Below are 18,382 nucleotides of genomic sequence, written 5' to 3' on the forward strand. Positions count from 1 at the left end.
AAGTGGAAAATGTGATGAGACCCAATACTTCAAGAAAATAATAGAACTGCCTTTGTTCCAGGTTGTTCCTTCCTCTCTTGCAGTGGTAATTTTTTTCCCTTTAAGCTCATCAACCTGGGAAGCTGACCGTAGCTGAGCTGTTGATACTGAAGTCTGAGGAAATAAACGTTCAAATGAGATGCTGGATTTTGTGAGAGTGTGTTTCAGAGTTGTTTTGTTGCCTTTTTTTTTTTTGGTTTGTTGTTGCTGGTTTTCTCTGTGGTGTGTGTTTATTCTGACTTCTTTCTGTTTTCCCCCAAACCTATCTTTATAGCAGTTTAAAATACCCTCGGTGTAAGCACTAGAGAATATTTATTAAGCTTTTAACAGATTTTGTAAACCATCACATATCCAATGACTTTTTGGTAGTGATTTGTGATAGTAAAGATAAACTATTCCAGAAGAATTGTGTTTTCTTGATAACAGTGCAATGATTTTTAGATTGAGTAGACTCAGATATTTGAATTCCTGAGGTTTTAAAAAATCTGACAGAGAAATGGGAACTGGGGCTGGAGAACTGAACTGCCCTGGCACAGCACTTTGTCCTGGGGTGCATCAGGCACAGCATCCCCAGCTGGATGGGGGAGAGGATTGTCCTGCTCTGTTCTGGGCAGTGCAGCCTCACCTTGAATACTGTGTAGTTGTGGACACCTCAACATAAGAAAGGCATTAAACTGTTGGAGGACATCTAAAGGAGAACAACAAAGATGGTGAAGGGCCTTGAGGGGGAGCTGGATGAGGAGGGACTGAGATCACTTGATCTGTGCAGACTGAGGGGAAACCTCACTGTGGTCTGCACATCCTCATGAGGGGAAGAGGGAGGGGCAGGGGCTGATCTCTATGGTGACCAATGACAGGACCCAAGGGAATGGTCTGAAGTTCTGTCAGGGAAGGTTGAAGCTGGATATTAGAAGTTTCTTCCTCCAGAGAGTGTTTGGGCACTGGAACAGGCTCTCCAGGGAAGTGGTCACAGAGTCAAACCTGACAGAGTTCAAGAAGCATTTAGACAATACTCTTGGGCGTAGGGTGTGGCTCTTGGAGATGGTCCTGTGCAGGTCCAGGAGTTGGACTCGATGATCATTGTGGGTCCCTTCCAACTCAGTGTATTTGGTGATTAATTTGATGTTGGCTCGGATGGGGGATGGTGGCCTGGCTGGTCAGCTCTTGTGCTGAGGAAGTGGAAAGGGGCTTGTTGGGACTTTGGCTTGACGATTTCATAGTAGCTGATTGCCCTCACTCATGCAATTCTGCTTTGAGCCTGCTGAGCTGTCTGAGCTGGGGAGTGTTGAAGAGACCATGAAGGCTCATACTCACTTTAACATGATGTTTCGTTAAACAGCAAATCCTGTTGGTATCCAAACTGAGTCCCTGCTGTGTGACAACAGGGTGTTTGTGGTGCTTCCAGAGATTGGGTGGACACAGCTGAGCTGGTTTTATGTAGAATCAGCTTGGGTCCAGCAGTGTACTTGAAAGCATTGTTTGTTTGCCCAGCAGCCTGAACTAATAAATTGTACAGATTTAGGTTCCGTGTCTTTGGAATAATCAGCTTAGAGCAAATTGGGAATTGTCTATGCTTAAAAGAAAATGTACACAGTATGGCACGAAAATCTTTCCATTTCATTGACAATATGTTGTGTTGTTATAAACTAATGAAAGAATTCTCATGGCTCAGGGCATTTTGCTTAAAACAAGACCATAAGTCAATATTTGAATATATGAGGTCAGCATTATCTTAAACTGCAGAGAACCTCTGCCACATCCCTTCCTTGTGGCAGCTGAGTTTGCTTGGCTGGCACATGGGGTCAAAGCTTCAGGAGCTGAAAGCAGCGTGACTGCTTTGGTACGGAGCTGTTTGGCARGACTGGAGCTGGCATGACTAGTGTGGCTCTCTTGGGAGGAGGCACAGGTASAAATGGCTCTGCCATGTGTCACTGCTGCTCCAGAGGCCATTCASGAGGCACCCGACCTCCTTCTGAGCTACTGAAGGTAAAACATCTCATTTGTGATGTTTAATGCTTGCAGTAGCCCTTGTGATGCAACTGTTTGCAAGTCCTCCTCGTGAAACAGGAATGTGATGGCTCTGCATGGCTCAGCTTAGTGAAATGTCTGCTCTTTTGTATGGTGTGACTCAAAATTAGTGATTGTACTGATGAATGTGTGTAGACTGCATTTCTTAATAGCAGAGAACTGCATCCCTACCATCAGAGTTGACAGGAATCCAGTGGCCTTGTATCGTKTATGTGTTAAGAAGTGGTTTCATGGCAGATTTTGGCTTTGTGCAAAGCAGCAAGTGGTGAGGGGCAAGATGAGTGGATCTGTAAGGGGAAATTGCTGGTGTGAATGATCATAATTATACTTCAAGTTTTGGACATTTTTATGTCATCATAGTTTTAATCTTGTCCCATGGATGTAATTCCTATTAAAGATAAACATGCATTAGGAATGTTCCTGGGTTTAGTTTCTGTGAAAAAAATTGGGATCATTTGCTGTGAGACTTTTCCACACTGAACTGAACCACCACAAATAAGAATGGTTTGTGAGCAGTGTGCTCCTTATCTGGGCTCTAACAGGGGTATAGATGTTGATCTGAGTTGGTTTTGCGACAGTCCTATGTCTCATCCTGCAGTGAGACATCTTAAGGAGATAAACTTGCAGAAAGTTGCTCTAAATAGTTTTATTTTGGGCTGTTTTCTTTATCTGATTCACCAGTAGTGTAAATAACTACTAATTTAAGCACAGAGCAGGGGGAAGGGACCATGTGAATGCACACAGAAGAAAGCGTGGGATCACAACATCCTTGGGTTCAGATGTCTTGGAAATACAACTTTGTGGGTTTCCCACTCTCTGTTGGTGATGTRGCTTTATTGGGCACAATGAGAACGGATATAGGATACACTGTATGTCTCCATCTGTTCCAGGTTCAGTCCCTTGGCTGCTTCTCAGTTGGATGCTTACTGAGGTGTGAAGGGAAGGACTTTCGCACAAGACCAGCACTCAGAGTGGTTTCCCTGATAGTGGAAAGTGTGAGGTGCTCTCTTACTCACATTGAGAAAGAGCAAACCTATATCTATACCCCAAAGGAATACTTGGATCTTTGGGGAACTGGTTGTTATGGTCATTTGTAAACAGGAGAGTGAAGCAGATGCAGAGCCTGGAGGAAGGGGCCTGGCTACAGAGCAGTGCKAGCTTTTGGCCAGGAGGGATTTGTCTTTGGTTCCCAAATCCTAGTGCTCACCTTGTGCATGTGTCTTTTACAGGAGAGCTTTGCAGACGAAACTCGCACAGTTTCAGGAGCAGGAGCTACAATTTAAAGGACAATGGGAAGTCTACCAGGCTGCTTTATTTAAGCATCTAGATTGTCATCAGTGACTCAGGTCAGGATGACAGGAAATTACATGGTATTGAAGTGGAAAGAAAACATTCTTACAACCACTACTTATGCTCAACACTTAATGGAGGTGTTTTCATTGTTTAGCATTTAAACACCTGAGCTACTTTTTCAGTGTTAAGATSTGTCTTAAGTGGCCAAACATATACTATGGTATTAGTATTAAACCAGCTGAAATTCCTATAGCTCACAAATTGTAGGAACATTTCTGTGGGAAAGCAGCTGGAAGGAGCATTCTCCTTAAATTCAGCATCAGATTTTGAAATAGTTGTGAAGAAAAATCTGATAGTTGAAAGGRTATTGTGTCCTCTGTGGTCTTTTGTCTCTAGTGTAAACTTTGTCTGCTGTAAAATCCAATACCTTTGTAACTCTTCGTGACTCTATTGGTACATAATAACAGACTTGTTAGGCTTGGTTTTACAGGGGACTAAAGTTTGGAGGTTTTATATGATCAATGTACAAGTGAAAATAATAGTACTAACAAAGTTTGTTTTAGGCATCTAGCCTGTTGTCATAAATTGGAAAAGCAAAAGCTCATTTTCTAGTGTGACTGCAGTTCTGCTGGCAAGGTACTTCTGGACCCTGCAAAACTTTCCAGGGTTGTCGCTGCAATAAATGACTGTGAATCTGAACTGRCCTAAAACCTGCCTGAAGAGATGTTTATGGAGCTTAGCAGCAATTCTTGCTGCTTCATGTTGGACTCTTTCCCTTCAGGTCTGCAGCAAGTTTCAGCAAGGCTTCCCAATATACACAAGGATTTCAGTTATCTGATGAATCCACCTCCTCTTTTTTAAAAAATAAAATTATATGCTATTGAAGTGTGTTTTTCATGGGATTTATTTTAAATCTAGTTTGTGTCCTTTTTTTGGCTCCTACAGAAAGGACACTGGATTCTGACAGTGTTGTAATACCCTAAACAATGTCCCAAGAATGTGAAATTGTGCTCTTTGCTGGATGAGTATCTGATACTTGGCTATTTCTATTGAAGACATAGGCATGTTAGAATTTTGGTATGTCTTCCACCCTTTTCCTTGATTTATTTATTGGTTTCTGTTTTAGGGCTACCAGAGAGCCTTAGTTACCTGTAATGACCACCTTCAGAAAGAGTCTGAGAAGCTGAAGACATTCTTTGTTTTGAATCAGAGAAGATGGGTGTAATGTGGCCATGCTTGTTGGGAGACTTGTCCTGTGCCTTGGCACTGGGATGTGGTTGGCAGGAGAGCTGGTTGTGTAAGGTTTGGAGAAGTGGGGAGTGACTGAATGCCTCGTGCAGGCTGTGTTGGGTGACAGTGGGAGCTGTTTTGTCAGAGGTGCTAGATGGACACTTTGTGCTGGGGGGAATAAGTAGTCTGTAGCTGTTGATTGGGTTGACTGACTTGGACATGTTTAGTCTGTTTTATCACGGATTCAAATAGTTTGGAAAAGACCTCTGTGATCATCAAACCCAACCTATGACCAAACACCATCATGTCAGCCCAATCATGGCACTAAATGTCATGTCCAGTCTTTCCTTAAAGACCTCCTTGGGCTTCCCATTCCAGTAGCTGATCATTTTTCATCTTTCTGTGAAGAATTTCTTCCTAATGTTCAACCTAATCGTTTCATTATTGTTTCGTTAGTGAGGTTGTCATCTTACTAAAGAACCAGAGCTGACCAGACCACTCCCACAGAACCATCTTCACCAAAGATGTCCAGTCAGTAATTTTTTCTTTGCTCTGTTGATTTTTATCAGTCCCTTGCCCCTGAAGAAGGGTCAGAACCTTCAAAAGACACCATCTGGAAGGTTCCCTAAGTATGYTGGAAAGCTGTCATGGCTGGAGGACAGAGTATGTTCATATATGTTTAAGTGAAATTTGTTTGGTTTCATTTTGTCCCACTGCYCTTGTGTTCTCATTGGGCACTGCTTAGTCTTATCCACACCTGGATCAATAAGATTTCCCTGAGCCTTTTCCCAGCACTTTCAGCCTTGTCTTGTATGCAGATACTGTGAAAGTTGTCTCCGCCTCTCAGGTGAACTTTGATGTTTCTGGAAGTGCTAGAAAAGCACAGTAAAACTCACAGTGTTCCTGCTTAAGCTTGAGAAGACTATTTAACAACCAAGATTTGATCATTGTGGACTTTAAAACTACAGATAATTGATTTGAGTGGGGTTTGAAATGGAGAAAGCAGTGTAAAAAGCAGAGAGGAGACAAGATAGGTGTATTTCATAGTATTTGCTGCTGAGGAGTTCTGCTGCAACTTACACCAGTTGAAAATTTTTTAAAAGAAGTTTTGACCAGCTTATATTAATGAAGTCCAACTTACTGCTGACTGATTGCATTGTGTCTCTTCTTTAGTGAAGCTCTTTAAGTGAAAGCTTGAAGCATTTAAAAGCATTCAGGACTAGTTCAAGCATTAAGAAGTATATTTAGTCAACTAATGTAATTTCTAGTTGTTATTAGAAGGAGTTGTGATTCCTTAAAAACATTCTCTGTCATCACTGGACTCTGTTTTTACTTGGGCAACAATACTTTGGGATGTTTCAGAGGTTTATTTAATCTGCACTSTTCTGGCAGTACAGTGGTTTCTTGCCCATTACACTGAAGTGTGAATTACTTCAAATAGTGATGATAGATTATTCAAATGGTGCTACTTGCTATTACTGAAAAGCAAATTACAAGTGTTCTCCTTGAGAACCGTGAMGTGGCAAGATGTGGGATATGTAGCCCCTTGCCGTTTCTCTGCCTTCATATGAAAAAAAAAAAAAGTATGGGATGAAACAATCCTAACATTCCCCATGGTCCCTTCCACTTTACAGACGAGGCAGCAGGATTCACATCTGGTTTGTCTGCCTATCCATGGGAGTGAGGGTGGCTTGGAGTATCACTGACAAAATACAAGAGGAAATTCAGCACCTGAATTTCAAGTGTAAGAAGCTAATGTCTGTTTACTGCTATCTGTCTTTGGAACATGACAAGATGGATGATGACTGCAAGGTTCTTCAACTTCTCCATTGGTCATTGGCATGACTTGAGTCCATGTTTCACAGTCAGGAATGGTGACCAAAATGAATTTCATTTTGTGAAATGAAATGTGCTGTGTATTTCAAACACAAATACAGAAATGTTCTCCCAAGGGAATAAATGGAATGGGTTCATGTTGACACAGTGTGGGTGTGATTATCTACTGCTGCTGTGGAAAAAGGACCAGGTGTTTGGCAGTTCAAGTCACTGCTGTGAGCATTTGCCATGACCAACACTGTTGTGGTCCCCTTTCCATGTTTAGCTTTGTTAAGCTCTCCTATAGTGTGTGTATTGAAGTATAGTACCTGCTAATGTGCTTCAAAACAGTGTATCATGAGCAGTATATGTGACATAGATATTCCTTACATTTTTATGCATTTATAGGTTTCCAAAATGGCTTGGTTGAGTTGGTTGGAAGGTGATGTTTTCATTTCCAGACTCTTAGGTGATGAATAGCTGTTGTCTTTATGATTTGTGACTGCCAGAATTTCCTGTATATTTGGCAATATTTTATGTCAGCCACTCAAGACAATTCAGTGCAGAAGCAAGACAGGACTACTCTGTTTGCTGCAGGCAGTAATAGTCTGGGAATATGATGATTTGAAACAAGTTTAGAGAATATATTTGGCAAAAATAAATGTCAATGTTACAAAAAGTGTATGCTAGGACATAGGTGTGTATCATAGGCACGTAACTCCAGGGATGACTCATTCTCATAGGGAAGGAAATAATTTCTTTTCTTAAAGGAAAAAATTAAAACTAGGTTTTCCTGTTTATATTCTATTGGTTCCATTGTTAATAGTTCTATTCAGAAAAAAGTCTTCCAGACGTATCATTGAAGCATCTCTTGCATTCCTGGCACCCTCATGTAGTTCTGTTTTTTAGTAAGGGTTTTCTGGCTTCATCCATAGGCAGCAGAGGGATAAAGACTTCACTGCAATCAGTGCAGCTGTGCTTGTGATCAAAACTGCCCACAGATCAAAATTATACATTGATTTCATGCAGCTCTAACTTCAATACCAAGGAAATAATATTTCTTCACATTTGATTCCTTCATGTTTTAATTAATTGTTGGATGTTGTTATGCACTGATAAAATAGATTAACRTGGGGAAAATTTTCTACAATCATTCAGGATTTCTGTCTTTTAACCTTGTTGTTTKTGCTCTTGTGCATTGTGATCTATGGAGGAGAGGGAGATTTCAATGAGAATAGTGCTAACATTTGGCAATGCCTGGAAATGACTGAATTTGAGTGAGAGGGAAGAGTATTTGGTTGCTGCARGTTTGTGGAAATTTCTGGCATGAACAGAATTTCTTGATGAACAAATGGGTCTTTATTACTAAACAAGCTTAAGCTGTCAGTGAGCAACTCTYATGGATCTTGTGCAACAGATGGACAAATATGTGAATACACTGCTATGCTCCTCTGAGTAAACTTAATTGTATCAAAAGTAAAGCTCATGTGCTTATTCTACTTCATACAAACCAAATGACTCTGAGGCAAGGCACTTTTTATGTATCTGCAATTTAAGTTGTATGATACTGTCAATCACACACTTTATGGCTGTACTGCAGTTCTTGGATCAGAACCTGCAGAAATTCTGTGTGTGCAGCAATTAGCACAATTTTTTTTTTTGTGACAGTAGCAGGTTCAAGTATGAGAATCAACAAAGCATTGCAAGTATGTATGGGACAGTGTTTGGTCCTTGGCCCTAAATGTGCACTGAGTAAGAAGCACTTACCCTATGGGCAGTGATTCATAATTGGTAAATCTTCAGCTGGAAGTTCATGGGGGGAAAAAAGCACTGCCAGCAGCTGATTCCATCCACCACACAAGAACAAAAACCTACCACCCACCACCAAAATATGACTCAGTATCATATTCATATTCCTAAATCTACTTTATTCTAATAGGTGGCCATCCAATTGTTTCCCGGTTCCAAAATACTTGGGAATGTTACAGTTTACAAATGAGCGTCGCTGTGAGGGAAATGCTTGTTCTTAGTGTTCATTGTTGGTCTCCCTTTTGATTGTGTATGGCTGACAAGTTGCATTTCCAAGTCTGGTTTGTATTCATTGTGTGGTTTTTCTTTCTGTTTTAGTGGACTATATTGTGGAATATGACTATGATGCAGTGCATGATGATGAGTTAACGATCCGAGTTGGGGAAATCATCAGGAATGTGAAAAAACTGGAAGAAGAAGGATGGTTGGAAGGGGAGTTAAATGGCAGAAGGGGCATGTTCCCTGACAACTTTGTGAAGGTGAGTTTCCTGCACTGGCTTGGTTTTATTGTGTTGGTGTGGCAGACTCATTGTTAATGAAATAGTYGGAATACAGATCAGTTTTAACAGGGCAATTTATTTTTTTTTTTTTAATGGGAAGACATTCTAGGTGATGACATTTTTTCAATATGCTTTTGWAGATCTTTTTTTAAGTTCTGCTGTCTGGTCTTACTTCAGCATTTCTTTTGGTCTGTACCCTTGCACTGTGTGTTCTGTCTTCTTCCTACTTCTGCAGTGCACCAAGTTGTCTGTAGCCATGGTCACCTTCTTTAGTGGGATGAACTGATTAAAAAACCAAGACTATAAAAAAACCCCTAAACTTACCCCTACAGAAGACATCCAGTTGTGAGAGAGTTTGGGAAGTGAAGTCACAGTTCAGTCAGCTCATCTATGATGAAAAGCTKCATCCTCAAGCTGTGCTGATGTGGGTGCTTCAGCCTGTGTGGAGCTGCTTTATTTGAAGGAGCAATTCTGCCTTTCCCTGGACTCCCTGCTACTGGCACTGCCTTTTTTGTGRCTCTGCAAATTCCTTGGTAACACTTCCATATAGTCCAAACGAATGTAGATAATCCTAAGTGAAATTAATTCTCTGCAAATCAGAACTATCCAGTGTATCTTACTGTGATACTTCCATGTTGTTAAACCTAAGGGGATATTGGTCCAATKCTATAAACACTTCTTTACACCTACTTACTTTAAATTTGAYRATTTTTCTGAAAAAATTGAGAAAACCAAAATTATTTATTTATGATTTACTGTGGAGGGCTTAAAGTATTTTCTTTGAGAAACTGATGGGAATAATCCCTCTCAGAGAGGGTCTTCTACCAAGGGAAAGTTTGTACAAATGCCTTTCACTTTTCCAACATTTTCAAATTGTTGGTAGTTTAGTTCAAAATYAGTTTTGGGGTTTGAGTCCCGTATAAACAGTAATTTGAGCTCAAGTGGTGTTTTGATGATTATTGTGCTGATGTTCTTAATTAGCTCTCAAGTGCTTTATAGGAAGAAAGTATCAGACTGCTCTTTGCTGGTTTGTGTGTCATCAATTTGTCCTTCTGAAGAGCAAAGGGGGGTTGGATGTGTCATGTTTCTTTGTTAATTACCAAACTTTTTGGGTGTTTTCTTCCCCTCCTGCAGCTGTGGCTTTTATAAACTTTRTTCAAAATTATTTCCATCCTGGCATCTCAGCTGCAGGTATTTTTAACTCTCCAGCTGTTCAAATGTGCGTGGCATGGTCGGATGTCCTGAATTACATGGGACAGTTTTSTAGAAGGCGTAGGGGTTTGGAGAGGTAGAAGGGAAGCTGTGCAGAAGAAAATTATCACTTTTGTTTCATGACAACAAGGGTAAGTTGCCTTCTTGGTGCTGAAGCTGGGTGCAGTTATGAGGCTGATCTTGGTAACTTTTCTTTARGATGGTGTGTTTAGGCTGGAAGGCTGTTATGCACTGATGAGATAATGAGAAAGCATTAATTGTTAGGAAAGTGAAAGTTGTGTGCTTTCTTCGCGGTCAGTTCGATTATAGTTTCTTCTTAAAAGTTCATTTACAGGTAGTGATAGTTTCAGAGACTTTTTCTGGGAAAGCTCTTGTAAAAAAGTTGGTTGTTTTGTTGTTTTTTTTTTTTCTGCCTCCTCCCAAACTGTTCTCACTTGCTGCTGTAGTAGGTTGTTGGATCACACTGCAGGATCTATGGAATTCTATTATGAATTCCAGACTGCTGCAGCTCCCAATCTTCAGCAGCTCAATTCAAATGCCCCAGCTGACCTGGTGTGCTGTGAACAGCTTCAGGGTGTGGGTGACCTGCTGGAGGGAGGTGGAAATGARCTGAAACAGGGCTGGACTTTGGCCTTGGGAATGAGGAAGGTCCCTCAAGAAATGGATTTATTTGTTTGCTGCTGTGAGCAGTAGCTCCCCACCAGCGCTGGGAGTGGTAAGAACAGTGAGGATGCTGAGGAGGGATGAGCATTGCTGAGTTCTCATGATCCACCTGAAAGGGAAAGGAGCRTGGAGGTCTGAAAGAGGACAGAAATGTAACCAGAGAGAGCAAATTGCTATGGACAGGACTAAGGGTTCCACCATATTTTACATGTTTGTTGCAAAATTCTGGTACTGTACTTATTCCTTCCTGAAAGGATGATCTTACTCTCCTGTTGCAACTATAATTTCTTGTATTTAAATGGGGATCTGGCCTGAATGCATTGCGTGGTTAAATTTGTGGCCTTTTTTTGGTAACATGTATGTATACACACTGGTTTGTTAAGAATTGAACTGAGGTCAGGATATAACCTCTCCAGAGAGACTATGGATGGTAATCTGTGCTGATCTGGAAAAGATTAAAATTTGAAGCTGAAAGTGCATGTGTTRTCCACTAGATGTGCCTTCATGTGTAAAATTTAAAAACATAATAAATAGGACAGATTAAACTGKGTGAAGAYAAACATRTTTTCTTTTTCCAATGTTAGATRTTATAAGAGAAGATAAATAAYTTTTTTAARAAAAGATAAAAGCCTTTGATTTTCATCAATTGAAAGAGCACTGGGAAAAGACTAATTCCAGCTAGTTTGTTTTTGCTAATTTTGKTAGTTTGTCTCTTCTTCATCCTGTCTGAGGGCAGGAAAAGAGCTTGTTGCCTTGATACCAGCTGTCCTTGGCCACCAGGCAGCACAAGTTTGCTTCTTGCCTATTTGAAGGACAAGCAAAATGTGGACAGGAGGATTATTGCTGCATGCTGCCTGAATATGTTGGATGCCCCAGATTCAGACTGTATCCTCACTGCTAAAGCAGATCACTGCCCTTCTGTTCCCTCCTTCTGGGCTCTGCCYATGCATACATTGCATTTACTAACATTTTATGCCCCTTCTTGTGCTTTGACAAATGCATTTTTTCTGTTTGAAGTATGACTAAGTGCTGTCAACTTCATTTTGGTTTGTTAAAGCAGGAAACAGCTTTTTGATTGTCTTTTATTTTTCAAGYCTTCTAAACATTGCAAAATAATTTTAGATTGTGGTAATAGTTTCGTTTCGTGTAGTGGTAGCAATTGTGTCTTTACTGTCAGAAATGCAGCTCAGGAAGCTGAGACTGTTTTCAGTTGGGTTAATTTGTTGTACAGTGTGTGTGAGCTAAGCACTATGTGACTTTGMAATACTCCTATGGAGAAGGGAATTTATGGAAGCTCCTTGTGGATATTAGTGTCTTATAACAAYGTGTGGTAACTTTTTGGTTGGGTTTTATTGGTTTTTACCCAATCCTTTTGCATACTGATGGGGAAATCCTGGAGAATGATTGGAGCTTGGTGGTGCCTGGTGCCAGCTGGGATTGGTGTGTTTTCTGTGAGCCCATCACTTGATGGGTTAACCAGCAATCTGAGATGGTCTGTCCCAAAAGGTGCAGTTTGTGGTGCTGACTTCCACTTGCATGATTTTGTTTCAAAAGAAAGAGAACAGGTAGACTCAGCTAAGGGGAACCCCATAAAGCCTTTGAAACATCCTCAGGTATTACTGTGCAGTGTCACTGCATGGGGTGGGGAGTGGGAGGTGTTGTAAAGGTTGGGAGGGAAGGCAGTGAGTGGAATATCCAAAGCAGTCCTAAAATCCTAAAACCAGAACATGGAGGTAAATACACAGTTGAATACAAGGTGAAAAAAAAAAAGTGCAAGCAACTGCCCTGCCTACTTGAGAAGCTCATTTCCTTGAATTCACTTTGCAGTGCTGTGGCTTCTTAAAGATGTTCTGCCTGTACTGCAGGGCTGAATTTTGGAGAGTGCACATTTCCAGGGTAATTAGCAAAATCTGGTGTGAAATTCCTGTTTGAACCATGTGCATATCCTCTTTGAGTGGGGTTGAATTAGAGTTCTTGTTTCTGACATTGTTATTGCCCTTTTTTCTGCTTCTTCCTGTATGGGCAATTTAAAATAAACAACTTCATAAATTCCTGAAAGTAATTAGCAATGGAACCTAGCAGATTTTTATTGTTTTCTTTGAGAGCAGCTTTTCCTTTCTAAAATCCATCACCGTGAGAAGTGTGCACCCATTTGTTTCTCTCCAATGTTATTTAGGGAAGTGCTGTAATGCTGCTAGGTGGAATGTGTATTTTGCAGATATTAAGGTGTGTGGAATGTGGAAGACTTTTTGATTTTGGGTTGGGTTTTCTTTCTGTTTGCTTCTAGACTTTATATAACATACAGGAGAAGTTTTCTGAAAGTAAAGATTAGTAAAGAGTCCAGGCCTCTCCTTCTTCAGGAAATCCCTCAGACCTCCCTCTTTCTCCGGCCCAATGAATCTTAACTCCTTTTTTTGCATTTACTTTGACAAGATGGACTAAAATTCATTTTTGTTGATTAAATTATTGTTTTGAGTAATTCTGTTCACTCTCCAGACACCTATTGTGTTGATAACTGAAAGTGGTGATTTGGTGTTGATCCTTCTGCTTATTTTTTTAAGGTTTTTGTCCCTACATAGTTGAGAAGTTTTTTTTTTTTTAAGAACTGGAGTTCCTTGTTTTATTTCATTTATTGCTATCTTAGTTTAGTAAATAGCTGTATTGTGAGTAATAGGCTTTTCATGGTAGTAAAACCAGTTTGATCATAAGCTCAAGGCAGTAACTCGGATGAGGGAGGAGCAGTGGATAGATTAATCAGTAGCTTTCATCAGTTAAGGCAGAGAAGTTTGCCAGCAGGCTTTGGGGACAGTGTGGTGAGCGAGCTGGACACTTCTCCAAGTGCATTGGGGACATGCAGCACCTCAGCCTTGGAGCTGGTGCAGGGACAGCTTTGTGCCTGCACAGGTGTGTGCAGCTGCTGCTGCTTTAGCGCCGAGCCTGGATCCTCTCCAGGCTAACACGTGAACTTTGCTCACTGTGACATTTTTCTTCCTCCCCCTAAATAAAAAAAAACCCTGCAACACTGGGCGTGCTCGAGCAAATATGTCCTTGGAAGTGGTAAGCTTGTTTTATTTTCCGTACGTTCTTAGTATCAGATATTGTAAACAGACTTTTCATTTTGGGGTACTGAATGTGGACAGCATGAATTTAAAAGTTACGCTTGCAATATAAAGTTGAGAGTTTATTTAGTATATGGTGTAAATTCTTGGTCTTAGTTTGTGATATAAAATTACTTGGGTTTGGTTTCACTTATGTCCCCTTCCGTAGTATGGAGAAATGCTTAGAGACTGCAGACAACTACAGTGCTTGCAGGAAGAATTATTTTTTAAAAGAATGATTTGGTTTTAGATTATTCTTTCTGTTCAATTTCCTGATGTGTGTTTGTGGAAAAACACAGCTCAAACCTCTTTTCATACCTTTTCATCAGAACACTTTGGAGTATTAGCACCGCTGACCTGCCTTCTTAAGCCTGTCTTTGCTGCCTCTGTCCTGTGTTCTCACTGGAGGGACGCTGTTAAACACAAGTGTGCTGTGCGCCAGTGGGAGAAGTTTTGACTGAAAGCTCCTTCAAGCATAGCATCTTCCTTAATTCCTTTTCAAAAATATTAAATTGACCTCACCCAGAACTTTAAACAGGAATCATGGAGTCGGGAGGGATCACAAACAAGACAGACTCTTCTAGGTTAATTCTAATGTGGGCACAGTTAAAAAGTGTAGTAACATTAGTTAAAAAAGCAGATTAATAAATAAACTTTAAAAAATGTGTGTAGGTTAATCCATGTACTTTTAGTTTGAAGTAAGTAAGATGTATTTAAGGAATATAAGAAAATACTTATTTCCAAAATGTTGGAAATAGGTATTTTTATCTCCCTTTAAGTATTCTGTCCAAAATCTTTGCAACCAGATAAGGCTTGGAGAAAATAAGACATACAACAATTTATCAGCCCTGTTGGTCAAATGATATTTCAGTTTTTACAGCCTTTTCCTTTGCTTTGCTATTGTCTTGAAGAARCTGTCACCACTGTGGGTTGTGCAGGGGGGTGACAGAGTGCTCTGAGCAGCACCGCTTCCCAGGCAGAGTAGGCAGCCCTGCTGGTAAGAAGGTGATGCTTGCTTCAAAGCTGGCAGTTCTTGTTTCTCAGAAACAAAGATTACATGCAAGATTGAAAGCCATATTAAGTAATTTCAGTTTCAGTGCTGTGTATATGAGAGAAGCGCTGGGCTCTGTCTCCAGGCAGAGTGAAGCTGAGTGTTYGGGTTGGTGCTTTAAGACCTGTTGCTGATACTACGGTGCCACCCATTGCTCCTGCTGATTTTTCTTCAGGCTCTTAGGGAAAATAGGGGCACTGGAGGAGAGTGTAGTATCAGGGGGTATCTTGTGGGTTTGGCTGAGCTGCACCTGCTAACCCTGTCCATTGGCACTTGTCTGGAATTTGTGAGAACGGTGATACCGATTCCTGTGCTTCTGGGGTGAGAGACAGGTCTCTACTAGTCAGCTGTTTCGGCCTGAATAAACAAAGCAATATTTTTTTCTGTACTATAATGTCAAGATAAATGGCTTGAATGAGCCTTTCTTCTGATGGGGTAACTATTGTTTCTAAAAACAATAGTAAAGAAAAAGAAATCAACTGAAAACATTGACAGATATTATCAATGGCACTGATATGTAAGTGTTTCTGCTGGGCTTCAGAGCTCAMCATGGATAATTTCTATTCCTGTTACTTTTCCAGTTGAGTCACTGGATTGACTGTTTGGGTTCATACTCTGGGAGGTCCCTCTGTGGTGTGACTGTACCTGGCATGAGGAGGGGAAGTGTGGGGGTGTATTTTGAGTTTGCAGTGTAGGGCTGCTRTTGCTGACACAGCTGTGCCCACACAGCCACTTGTGGGCACCTGTGTGTCAGGTTGTCTTTTCATACTGTCCCCGTGTSCACATAGGAATTTGATTGCCGTGTCAGTTTTGGTTGGGGATGTGTGAATTATTTCATATTCTAAGGCAGTATAGGTATGTTGTTTAGAAAGAAAGAGAATTAAAGTGAATTGACTGTTTGAATTATTTATCTTGATGGACTTTCAGGTCTGAAATGTCACGGTTGCTGTCCTCAAAAGTGAACTGTTTAGCTGCAGGAAGTTTATTGAAATGATGTGGCTCTTTCACTGTTCAAGATGARCACCTGTGCTTTCAGATTTTGAAAAAAAAATCACCTGTCTAGAAGATTTCACTTTGCATTTGCATTGTGGTTTCACTGTAAATGTCTGTGGCATTGTGAAGTCTTCAATAGCTAAATGTGAATACAGAATGAGGGAAACACTGGTGCTTCTTGTAATACTTAGTATCTTAATATAAATGTATATTCCATATTTGAAAATGCGTTTCTCTCATGCTCATTGTCAAGAGCATGAGAGAAATAGAAAGAGCTTCTAAATTTAGAATCAGAGGTAAGACTGGTATAGAACTTCAGGGAATGTAAGGTGCTGTTGTGAAGGACAGCAGGATAAAGTGTGATTAGTGATTCACTGTGTGAATGCTGCTTAATATGCTAATTCTTCCCTCTGTTTTGAGTTAGCCAAATTTGTTGGTCATACCTGTGTCTCTTGCTTTTCTAATGCCATATCAGCTTGTGATGAGCTCTGTGGTAACTGCACACTCCTGGATACTCCCAGAGCTKCTCTCATTGAGTGTAATGGTTTGTTTGGAAGAGGCAACAGGTTTATACATGTTCCTATTCTTGTAATCACGTGAAGCAGTCTGCTCCTTTGTCCTTCCTTATTTAGTTGTTACACTTGATTTGTGTGTAATTTTATGGCTTCCTCTCCAAGCACAGGAGCAAGGCAACCATTCCCTGGCTGGAGGCTCCAAACAGGGTGTGCTCCATGAAAAGGTGCTTGCAACCATCATTGTGTAAACTGCACAAAGCATTGCTGATAAATTGGGCAGCAGTGACTGAGTGGGCTTGTGCAGGAGCCTGATATTTCAGTTTAGACCTTCCCTGTGTACAGAAGTCTGAAATACAGCTCTAAATATGCACTCTGGAGTTAGCATATGTAATGAGCCCAGAGAGGTCAGTTATCCAGRTGCTGTTTGCTGTAATGTTTGTTACATCCCAGGAGGCTCTGGCTGTACATTCCAGCCCTGTAATTTTAGTCCTTTGCCATATGTCTCATAAATCAATGTGTGTGTACACCCAACACAGCTAATATTAAATCTGTTCTTTTGCTTTTTTATGAGTTGGAATGAAGTAATCTAAATGTGAACCTGAAACTTAAACCTGCATGAGGGTAGCTCATCTTTGGTCTGCCATGTCAACATTTGCACCACTTGTGAATTTTTTTTTTGAGTGGCTGATCATTTTGGAGGGGGAAGTTGGATCTCCTCTGCTGTAGTGTTTTCATTATTAAGTTTCATTTTAAATGTATGTGTGTCTTGAACATAGTSTTTGTCAAATATTATGAGCTGATATGGAAGTTTATTGTGATAAATGTTTTCTAGGCTTAACAAGCTTTCTGGATGCTCTTCATATCCCAAGAATAATGCTTTAGTATATGTATGTGAAATCGTTAGCTTTGGACTTGGTGTAATAAGCTTTTGAACTTTTAGAAACTGATGGTGATGAGCCTGTCACAGAGCTGCTTACAAAACAGGAACAGAGAGCAAGACACATTTTCAGTTTGAAATGTTAGTTAATGTATGAATCTTTGGTAACACTTAATCTTTAAACCTTTTCTAATCTCCACTGAGACTCCAGATTTACATTTTTAGCACTTATTTGACAATCTCTTAAGTATTTAATTTTGTGTCCTAGGCAAGAGTTGTGAAACGATGTGCATGTGTCAGTGTTCTAACTTGTGGCCATGAGTGAAATACTGAAAGTTTTACAGGGAATGGAAAGTGATGTGTGCCTTGGAAAAAGGATGCAGGGAGGAAGAGAGTTCAGTATGACAAGAGTGGGTGCAGAAAGACAGGATGATGGTGAGAAGGAACAAGGGATGTTCTGACTTAAACATCAAAGTGTGAGCCTTTACAGGTTACTGGATCCCACACTTCTCTAGACCAGAAGTAGAGGCACTTAACTGGGAGAAGGGAAAGAAATGTCTCCCTGCCTTCCCATGTGGGGGAAGCTGATAAAACACATGTGCTGTGGGAGCTGGAGCTCTGTCTTGCCCTCTGCCATGTGTGATTTCTGGTTTCATTGATCTAAAGCACTRTTTTGTGGCTGGTGGTTGACAGGACATAAACTGTTTTTCTATAAAACAATTACAAGAAATACAATTGAATTTTCAAACATATATATATATATATATATTAGCAAATATAATAGAGAAGAAACTCAATGAGCATTTTAAAATGGTTTTATCTGGCTGTGAACATGGCAACACCATAAAATATTCTTAAGGTATTATTTTCAGAAGTATTTTAAAATGAACTTCTTTCTTAATTAAATGGTTGGGAAGCATTGATGTAAATATCTGTGCTTCCTCTAGTTACTTATATTAATTTAAGATTTCTCACTCTGCTGTTAGTAGACTGGGTGAGCTGACTGCTGAGCTTTCCTGTGTCTGGGCTTTCATGTTTTGTTTTAGGTTTTATGTGTTTTCCCAATATTTACWAGACTTCTTGTCCGAATCTGTTTTGTTACTTGCTTGGCACAAGGTTTATAGGTATCCAGTTTTCTGTGACAAAATTGAATTATTGTTATATATAAAAACTATATGCACATAGAATAATATTTTTATTATCTGTATCAAAATCTGAAATTTCAAGCCTGCTTCTACATTACTTCTGTGGAGAGTTCC

The 18,382-nt window shown here is 40.2% G+C and overlaps 1 protein-coding gene across 3 annotated transcripts in view; it reads left to right on the top strand.

The window, feature by feature from the left end:
• The window catches only part of CD2AP (CD2 associated protein), a 78,269-nt gene that overhangs the window by 13,867 nt on the left and 46,020 nt on the right, over positions 1 to 18,382 (top strand). Inside the window, exons 1-2 of one of the 3 annotated variants that reach the window (XM_057378563.1) lie at positions 6,229 to 6,334; positions 8,533 to 8,693. In XM_057378563.1, coding sequence (XP_057234546.1) covers positions 6,265 to 6,334; positions 8,533 to 8,693 — 231 coding nt within the window. In that variant the 5' untranslated portion in view covers positions 6,229 to 6,264. Of the gene's footprint in view, positions 1 to 6,228; positions 6,335 to 8,532; positions 8,694 to 13,408; positions 13,647 to 18,382 lie in introns of those variants that run through there. The other 2 variants (XM_057378564.1, XM_057378565.1) reach the window with 2 other exon arrangements.

The sequence above is a fragment of the Malurus melanocephalus genome, unplaced genomic scaffold (genome assembly GCF_030028575.1).
Source record: "Malurus melanocephalus ecotype Western Australia unplaced genomic scaffold, MMel_1.1 scaffold_363, whole genome shotgun sequence".
NCBI classification, from domain to species: Eukaryota; Metazoa; Chordata; class Aves; order Passeriformes; family Maluridae; genus Malurus; species Malurus melanocephalus.